At 33.9% G+C, this 10,362-nt stretch overlaps 1 protein-coding gene across 1 annotated transcript; it reads left to right on the forward strand.

The window, feature by feature from the left end:
* Nucleotides 1-269: 269 nt before the first annotated feature.
* LOC101263218 (protein ENHANCED DISEASE RESISTANCE 2) lies at nt 270-10,267 on the forward strand. The gene is made up of 21 exons (XM_010324098.4): nt 270-2,657; nt 3,499-3,573; nt 3,698-3,751; nt 3,833-3,898; nt 3,969-4,027; nt 4,162-4,292; nt 4,592-4,638; nt 4,714-4,811; nt 5,223-5,318; nt 5,397-5,461; nt 5,541-5,612; nt 5,835-5,981; nt 6,089-6,393; nt 6,893-6,956; nt 7,043-7,218; nt 7,899-8,000; nt 8,089-8,139; nt 8,227-8,370; nt 9,010-9,105; nt 9,640-9,741; nt 9,900-10,267. Exons 1-21 carry the CDS (start codon nt 2,502-2,504, stop codon nt 9,990-9,992), a joined length of 2,199 nt encoding a protein of 732 aa, XP_010322400.1. The 5' UTR covers nt 270-2,501; the 3' UTR covers nt 9,993-10,267.
* Nucleotides 10,268-10,362: the final 95 nt, after the last annotated feature.

The following is a 10,362-nucleotide window of genomic DNA, read 5'->3' on the forward strand; positions in this document are numbered from 1 at the left end:
TTATTTCCATACAATATTAGATTGTTTTTCTGACTTTTTTGTCCACGTGAAAATTCATAGAATATAATACTTTTGAATCCACTTTAATCGATAGCACAGGAATGTACTCAATTCTTTCGTTTTAATTTATTCATTTAAATTTAAATATCCGTTCTAACATGTACTAATTAACTTTGCAATCTTCCAAAATTCGTAAAATGTCAACAAGATAATTAAAGGACCACAGAAATACAAGCTTCAAAGTTGTAATTTTCTAAATATTATTTTTTTGTCTTTTTTGTCAACAATATTTTGGAGGGACATGAGAGTGTGAATGTATATTTGTGGTATCATCTTGAAAACATGTTATTTGGTTAGGAGATCAAATGTGATGGGTTTCCTACCTGTTTATAAATGACCTATGTGGGGCATCGATATATTAAAAAAAAAGGTTTTTTTTTCTTTAATTTTTTATACTATGATATTTTATTTGTTTTTGAATGTAAATAACTTAGGACTAAAAAATAATACTGTTCAAACAAGTCTAGAGGAGTTCCATTGAACAAATTAGTAAACCGATATACAAACGAGCCAAGGCAGTAGACCTAGCTTCGTATTATCACTTCTATCATCTTCGCACTCGTTTTGTCGGATTATTTAGTATTTTTGACGCATAGCACAAGTTTATATCTAAATATTTGTTGAAGTTGTAATAATATTATATGTGAATTTATAATTTTAAAGACAGTGAATTTAATGATAAGAATATTAAATATCGAATAGATAGTTACAATTTGAGTAAAGTCGGCCTGTTTTATTTTGTTTCTATTTCTAAATAGATCATACCATTAAGAGTATTAATAGATAATTTATTTTGCACATCCAAAACTAAATAAACCTATATATGTAATTGAGAATAAATTTTGTACTGTGCTACTTGTGTAAAATAGTAGATTTACAAATAGAATGCCCCACACATTAAAACAAGCTAAAAATGTTAGTTTGCTTGATTCACAAGGAATAGATGGTTTATTCGATACTATATTTTTTTTAAAAAAAAAATCGAAATAAATATACTATGTTTATAAAACACTTGTATCATTGAATATTATCTTTTTGTGAACTTATAAGTTTTAACTATCGAATTGACCTTTACACTTAAGGTTCACTTGTTTACCACTTTGCATCTTTATTTTGACAATTAGTCCAAATAACTAAAGAGGAAAATGAAAGAGACACCCACCTAAACACGTTCTCAGTTTTAGACATTTTTACGTATATAGGTTCTAATTAATGTGCCTTTTTTAATAAAATAAACTGAATTGAACTGATTCAGCTAGACTAAAATTACGTATAAGTCCTTAATTAATGTGATTTTCTTTTTCTTTATTTTACAATAATATTGGGAAAAAGATACAACTTGCTCCTTTATTATATAAAAAACTAATCAATTTTTATCATTTATTATACTGCTAGTACAAATACAAAAATATTAGTTATGTAAATGGTTCAAATATAGCCTTTTTCGCTTGGATTGTTTTAAATGAATGATATTTTAATAAGGTGAATGTCTTTAATTTATTTAATTTTTTTTTCACTTGTTCTTTCATCGCTAATATAAATATCTTTAATTTGTGTGAATTTAATTGATATGAATAATATTACTAGGCAAAAGATAAAAGTATAGCTTTACGTAACTTACATCGAAGATTAATTCTAGTCCTAGATATAAATACTCAATCCCTCCTTGTGTGTAGTAATAAATAATCACATGATTGCGGTATACTCCTTCCTATATTAATTGGAGTTATTTTAATTACTCAAAATAATTAAATTGTTTAAAGCTTAATATAAATATTTGAATTTTTTCTATATTTATGTTTTCCTTTAATGAAGTTTTATATTTTTCAAGAGACAAAACACACTATTTATCAAATTATATTTATGATTTCACCAAAAATAATTATAATTAACAATTTAAATTATATCGTTAAATATTTTTCTTAATAATTATTCATTAACTTACAAATTTACCTTATATGGAATAGAGCGAGTAATATATAATATTTATCCTGCTAATCTTTTCAATTATACTCTCAAATTAAATAGAATATTTAACTTATAGTGAGAAAAAAGGGCAAAACAGTCGTATAACTTTTCAAATAATTTCCGCTTCGAAACTTTTGTCTCTCTTACGCGCAAATTCAGTTGCCTTTTTAACTTTTTTTCCGAGTATATAGTTTGAGAGAAAATACAGAGAAAGAGAGAGCCCATACCGGCACCGGCAAATCAATCATCATACAAAGACATAAATACTAATGCATTGAATCTCTGATTCCCATTTAACTTTTCTTCACTATTTCACTGAACCGGAATTTAGGGATACGAACAATAATTTTTTGTATATGGGAGTGTAAGTGTTGTTTGAACTTTGAAGAATTTTGATATATAAGTCGGGGAAATTGAAGCGTAAGTGTTATCCTGGAGTAATTCTGAGTAGTGGGTGTTGAATAAATTTTGAAATGGGGGTTTCCCAGAACGATTCTTGTAGAATGGAAGGGTGGTTGTATCTCATTCGGTCTAATCGGTTTGGGCTTCAGTATTCGAGGAAACGCTACTTTGTTCTTAACGATCTTCTTCTGAAGAGCTATAAATCAAACCCAGTTACAAACATTGAGGTTTATCATTCTCTCACTCGCTCTCTGTATGCTAATTGATAAACAATTTGGGTAAAGTTCAATTGTGTGTTTAAATGGTTGTTTTGTGAACTTTACAGGTTTAGCATTTGATATAAGTGGCTTAAGTTTAATTGATAAGTAGTTTTTAAGAACTTGTAATTTGATTTGCCAGTGTGCTGTGCTATTTTTAATTTGATCAAGAGGCAAGTAATGCTGCACCCAATTGTTTGTGCAAATGTGCTTGGAATTGTTACTAGCGCACACATGTACATTGTGGATGCATGTAGCCTCGAGGCCCGAGCTCCATGCTAATATTTGTATTTCATTTGTTTGTCTCATTTTAACTTGGCAAAAAGTTTATAAAATTTAAGTATCTAGCTGTCTTAAATTAAATCTACGTAGAATGTACAAAAATGTCATTTAATTTTGTGATCTTAAGCATTTTATGTAGAAATTTGGAATTAAGGGGTTGCCAAAAAGAGGAAAGAGGTATGTTTCTAAGTCAGGAAAGTGGGTATATTTCTTTTTAATGTAGTATTTTCTGTTTCGATTTGTTTGTCTTAGTTACTATTTGGATAGTCCGGACATTTTCTTTTTTCAAATACTTCCTAAATATCTTGAATTGCATATTACTTCATTGATAGTCGAATAAGTGCCGCTATAAGATGGTGGTTTCAAAGCTGTCAAAAGTTTTCTTATTTTTCTCCCTCTCCATATAACCATATTAGCACCAGAGATGCTTCATCCCATACTTAGTGCCTTCTTGGAATTATTCGTTTGCCATATTATTATGACTCCCTGTAATATATCATGTTGATTTTTTTTTTAATCTTTTTCGTAGGATCCTGTTAGAAGTGCTGTTATTGATTCCTGCATTAGGGTGACAGACAATGGGAGAGAGAGCATCCAAAGAAAGGTATGATTCTTATCCCAGTTCCAATACATGGCAAAGACTATTTTTTTCAGACTGAGTTTTATCATTTAATGCATTGACTTCTTTACTGATACTTTCTGGTTTTGTTACTTCTGCATTCTCCCAGGTTGTGTTCATATTCACTCTATACAATGCCTCAAATCATAATGATCAGTTGAAGGTGTGGAAATCGTCCTTTCCCCTGTTTCAGCTTTTAATTTTTGAGACTAATCAGTGTCTAAAGAAAAATTACAATCAATAGTTAGGAGCAAACAGTCCTGAGGAGGCAGCAAGATGGATCCAGGCCCTGCAGGAAGCAGCTTTAAAGGTATATAGTAATCAATATGAACCGTTAACGTCTCCTTTCTTTGGCAACTGATGATAATGAATGATTGTAGGCAGACATGAATAAAAGAACTACAGTTGATGGTCCAAGGCGTGACTCGCAGTCTTTGAGGTATTTTGATTTGGTATATTAATATGTTACTCTGCTAAGGATCTTGCAAATATGTTTTCTTTGTACAAGCTCTGTTATCTGATGCTTGTCTCTTGCTAATTTCTCCTCTCTTTTTTTTTCTTTTTGCCACACAGGTTAAATTGTTCCAACAAATCTCATCATCTGAATTCCAGTGATTGGACTTACTGTTCATCCTCAGTGGCAGATGCTACAACATCTGATGTTGTTGCACCCTCATCCTGGACAATATTTGGCTGTCAGAATGGTAGGTTCTAATGATATTTATGTTTGAGAAGCTGAAATTGCATGTAGGATTTTTGCTCTTATGATAATTGTTTCGTCCTTGAGGGTCCATTAAGAATTTCTCTTACAATTTTTCTGCGTCATTTTTTCAGAAGTTCTTTCAATTCCTTATTTAGTTCTTTTGCAGGGAAGGAGAAATGGTTGGCTTTATCTTACAAACATTTCTAAGATCATTTCTCTGTTTTTCATTGCTAAATGGTCGCTTCCTCTCCTTTTGTTGTTCTTTTTTGCCAATTGTCCTTAAATAACTTGGGTATGCAGGTCTTCGACTATTTAAGGAAGCTAAGGATAGGAAATCTCATGGGAAGGTAACCTAATATTATCAACCCCTAAGGCAGTAAATCTACAAGCTCATGTTACTGAACTTTTACCATGCTGTGCAGTGGAACGATCACCCTGCAATAATGGCTGTTGGTGTTGTTGATGGAACTTCAGAGGCCATTTTTCAAACACTCATGTCACTTGGTCCTTCAAGATCGGAGTGAGTTGCAAAGTCTTCAACATTAAATCTTCATACAAGCTTCAACTGCGGATACTTCATTGCTACTAAAATTAGTATCTCTTTGTATTAAAAGTATAACTAAGACTTGGATAAGTACAAAGGGCTGCCTGCATGTCTTTGTTCCTTAGTTCTTTAAAGAATATGTCTGCATTTCTTTGCTCCTTAGTTCTTGAAAGAATATGTCTAGCACAAAAGAATATAGCTGCTTAGATGTCAACTAGATGGCATATTTTTAAATTGATCTAAGTGCAGCTTTCATTGCCTTCCTGTGCGGGAGACTGAAAATAAGAAATGATTGTATCCTTAAAGTATTTTGTATTTTACTCTGCAGATAGGATCTCTGTTATATACTCATCGTATCTTTATAGTGTTATGCTTTTTATTCTGCAGATGGGATTTCTGTCATTACAAGGGTAGTGTCATTGAACACCTTGATGGTCACACAGATATTGTTCATAAGCTTCTACGTCGAGATTGGCTACCTTGGTCAGGCACATGCATGATATTCACTTTCCAAACTGTTTGTACTTTGTTAGGGTTTATATTTGACATAAGTTGTTGCAGGAGTATGAGAAAAAGAGATCTTCTTTTGCAGCGCTATTGGAGAAGGGAGGATGATGGAACATATGGTACCAATGTTTTTTTATTGGTTTTGGCTGCTTTTTAAGCTGCTCGGTCTGAGCATTACCTATCTGTTTACTCTTGCAGTTATTCTATACCATTCGGTGTTTCATCAGAAGTGTCCAAGTCAGAAAGGCTATGTTCGCGCCTGCCTTAAAAGTAATGTATGCCTACAACGTAGAGCGAGTATAAAGTTCATTAGTCACACTCTAGCTGTTATGGATGTGTAATTTTACATGGTAGAATGCATGGATCCCTAATTTCTCTTAATGATGCATGGTTGATAATTTTATTTGTTACATAGCATTAGTAATATGTTTCTACTGCACAAGACTACCCTTTGTACTGCACATTATAGATATACTTTGCTAATCATTGCAGGTGGAGGCTATGTAATATCACCTGTGAATCAAAAGAAGCAGTCAGTAGTCAAGCATATGCTTGCTATTGATTGGAGATTCTGGAAGTCTAACTTACAAACATCTTCAGCCAGATATATAACAATCCACATGCTAGGGAGACTCGCTGGTGTGTTTTTACTGCGAGATCTAGTTTCATATTTTTACTTCTATTCATGTTTGCACATTATGATTGCTCATGGGGGCTCAATCTGTGATGTACTATTGCATTTACAGCTTTGAGGGAGCTTTTTATAGCAAAATTAGGAGATTGCTCGTCCTCGCATTTTTTGGAGGAGCATGTGAGAGACAAAAGACTGCACCAAATTGAAGAAGTTAAGGTTGAAATACAAACCAGAGTGGAAAATGGGAAGAATATGGCAGATATGGAAGAAGAGGTCGCTAAATCACCTTCTGAGCATGCAAGCTTGATGGGGTTAAATGATGCATCAGATGAGTTTTTTGATGTCTCTGAACCACTTGATTATGACCAATCGGAAGACGGCTGGCCTTCTGATTTTGGCCCAGAGATGTACTCTCAGGTAATACCTGCTTAAACCATAATCTTTGGGAACTATTCTATGAGCTAGTAGCTCTTCAGAAATGCTGGAGGCTACATGAGGCATGACTTTCATGATATAAGCATGTCTATATATTGCTACTACTAATGAAAGATGTGAAACTTTCTTTCAACTATCTTCTACTTGAATGGCACCTTATATTTTTTTGTGGTTAGTTTATATATTTATCAGGTTTTTAAGGCATATATACTTGAATCCAATAAATATGCAGTCTCTTATGACTTCCATGTCTTAGGACGTCGATAATGCTAATACATTAAAGTTCATTTTCACACCCGCACCCCCAAAGAAAAGCTTCATTTCTCTCTAGTAGTTCCCGATTCCCTTCATTAAACCCTAATGTAGTAGTCCATTTTGGACCTTATCCCCTCTTGCCTACCCATCATCTTGTTGCAGAATGCAGATCAGTTCGTCTAGGATTTCCTTTAGAATGATCTTTATGTTTTTTTTCTTGTTTTAGGACACACGGCATGCCAAATTATCATCCGCTGCTGGTTTTGTGAAAAAGTTGCATGATCTTGCTGGTGAGTTTGATCTGTATGCTCTTTCAGAAAACTTAATTAATGGAAATGTTGAAGTTCTGAGGATTGATATTCCTTTCCCACTTCAGTTCACAAGCGAGGTTATGTAGATCTGCATGAAAAGGCAAAGGAAGATGCATTGTTGTGCCACTATGGGTCCACTCTTCCAAAAGATCCAACTTTTAATTTGCCTTGCAGTTGGGCCCAAACAGATCCGTCAACTTTTCTTATTCGGGGAGAGACTTATCTAGAAGATCGTAAGAAGGTGGGATTTCATAGCTGTCTTATTTTTCCCATAAGCATGTTCTAATTCAAATTTTTGTGTTGTCCATCTCTGATTTATTTGACCTTGGAAACTGGAAATGCTTCCCTTTGTTAAACTGATACCTGTGGTTTGATTTTCCTGCTGTCTGATTAATTTTTGAACCTTACCTACTGATATCACTTGACAAAAGCCACATCTTGCTGTACCACAATCGAGTGTTAGTTAAGTTGCATTAAACAAAATTCCATTGTTTGTGATTCCTGTCAATAAAATAAGTCTAAAATGGCTTTACCGGCATGCAGGGGCTGACCCATCCTTGGTCGAGGGGTGTCAAGCAACATATAGTTACATTGTATATAGAGGTCAAATTTGGTTTAATAAATATAAATAAAAGTATTGACACCTCTATGTCAAGGTTTTATCTAGAGGTTAAGGGGTTTCAAAAGTTCCTTAATGTTGTGTACTCAAGCCTTGTTGGCCTGGGTCTGCCACTGCTGGCATGAAACTTTACTTCAAAAATCTGCAGGCTTCTTGGCTAGTTGTCTGCTATGGTAGTTTGCATGAGACACTCTGGGTTCTTGCCCAACTCATGTCAAAAAATTTTTAGTCCGAAATTGTATTTCAAAGTTGTGTGTTGTCCTAATTTTATGTCATTTACTGGTTGTGTGGCTCTGTTACAGATTAAGGCTAAAGGCACATTGATGCAAATGGTTGCTGCAGATTGGCTGAAGTCTGACAAGCGAGAAGATGATCTTGGTGGTCGCCCTGGGAGCATTGTTCAGGTTGCTTCTCTTATTCTATGTGAAGACAATGAACATAATATACACATGTCGTTTTATAAACCTGCTGTTTACCAACTTTTATCTGCAGAAATATGCAGCTAAGGGTGGTCCAGAATTTTTCTTCATTGTGAATATACAGGTATATTCTTGCTTCCTTCATATATACCTTTTCTGCTTTCCTTTGGATTTCCAGAGAGTCATTTAGTTGAACGTGCCTTACATTCAGGTACCAGGTTCAACAACATACAGTCTTGCTCTCTATTATATGATGGACACTCCTATTGAAAACGCACCCTTGCTGGAGAGTTTTGTCAAAGGGGATGATGCTTTTAGAAATTCGAGGTTCAAGCTCATACCATACATATCCAAGGTTTATATTCCGATCTTTGAAATTGAACATAATCACTTTTTTTACAAGGTTTAATAATATTTATTTTTATTTAAGTTCTTTAATGAGTTAGCGAAGAGCTATGGCATGGCAGCAGTCTTTGTGGCATTTGCACTGGATCCATGTTTTTGGGAATGGTTGGTGGTAGCACTTTTGTCCCTTAATAACCTTTGAGCTTGCAGATAAATACTGCACAGAAACAAGTTGATCTCACAATCTTAAAAGGAAAACTGAACCCTTCTTTGGTAAATATAACTTAAAATCTTTAAGCAAACCCCCAACCCTACCCCAGTTTACTTTATCTATTTCAAAACGATGATACTTTTTACTTCTCAGTGGTCAAATTTTGCAACGACCTAAGAAAGTCTATTGATGATCATGGAGAAATTCAAAGAGATGATCAGATGAATAATGCATACATAAATTATTTTCTCAAAATTCATGTCATCTGAGAGTCCCTTTCTTTTGTTGTAACGCTTCTGAGCTTTCTTGTTTGCTTGTTAGGTTGGAAACGATGTGCTTTAATCAGCATTGCACATAGTACTTAATAATTTTATCCTTCTAAAAACATCAGGGATTGTGGATTGTTAGTGAAAATATTTACTTCTATTTACTTGTCAGGGACCATGGATAGTCAAGCAGAGTGTTGGAAAGAAAGCATGCCTAGTAGGTCCAGCACTTGAAATTAATTATTTTCGGGGAAAGAACTACTTGGAGGTAATTTCAAGAGAATTTTTCTACAGGAAATGATGCTTTAATTTTGTTTGCATGTTAGCTACTAATAGTTGATGCCATTTTCAACATCTTTGGAAATGAACTACTTCCACTACTGCAGAAGCTCTATATCTTTTCTAGGCGAAAGTAGAATACTGTTAAATTCTTGCGCCTGAGAGCTGTCTTCTTGAACTCATAAAAGTTTTTTCTCAATTGGCTTAGATTGAGCCAGTAAGTAAAAAAGGAGAGGTTCGAAAAGAATCATTTTTTTCAGATCTCTGCATCTTTTCAGCTTCCTTGTAATTGTTCGGTAGAAAATTACCAGGCTTTTAATTGGTTGTGGATTCATGTGACAATTTGAGTATTACCTTTATATGTTAACATGATAGTTCTACAAAGCTATAGGTCAAAATTTAACTATCTTTAGAATAATAAGTGAACTTAACTTTGCTTGCATTGACAATCAACCCTCCATAATGAAACATTTTCTTACGTCGGAGCTCATAGTGGACCTAAAAAAGTTTTTTGATCTTTCAGCTTGATATCCATGTTGGTTCTTCTACTGTGGCAAGGGGAGTTGTAAGCCTTGTTGTTGGATATCTAAACAATCTTGTCATTGAAATGGCGTTTCTTGTCCAGGTAAATGTTCATGTCCCCTTCTCCATTTAAAGCATATATGGCTTGGATTGTGTAAGGCGCTAATATTGACAATTGCATCAAATTTCAATGAGTATGACAAAGCATATAGAGTGTCTTCCTGGAACGCGTATTGACCAATTGAATGTCTTTCTTCACAGGCCAACACCCCGGAGGAGCTTCCTGAATATCTTCTTGCAACATGTCGTCTTAACCATCTGGACATCTCTAAAGCAGTTCTAGTGAAACCGTGATCTTGTATATCATCTCAATTTGTTTTTTGTTTCTTACATTTTATATAAGCTTGCTACAGGCAAAATGGGTGATGCCTATATAGAGAGTGCAAAAGCTTTACAAAGTGACTATTCTTTGACTCAATCAATTGTCATGCCAGCAGTCTTCTGCATTGGTCTCAGCTGTATAGTTTGCACAATATTTCTGTTTCTTATAACTATCAGTAAACTCCATTGTGAGAATATGTTAATTTTTTTTTCAATTCTACATCTAATAGTAATTTGATGTTCTGAAATCATACTGTTTAGCATATAAAACTAGTAAGTTATTGTTCTTGTTCATGTCATTTCATCAAAAGTACAGAGAATTGACACCAAAACAGCAGCCACA

The sequence above is a fragment of the Solanum lycopersicum genome, chromosome 6, assembly GCF_036512215.1.
Source record: "Solanum lycopersicum chromosome 6, SLM_r2.1".
NCBI lineage: Eukaryota > Viridiplantae > Streptophyta > Magnoliopsida > Solanales > Solanaceae > Solanum > Solanum lycopersicum.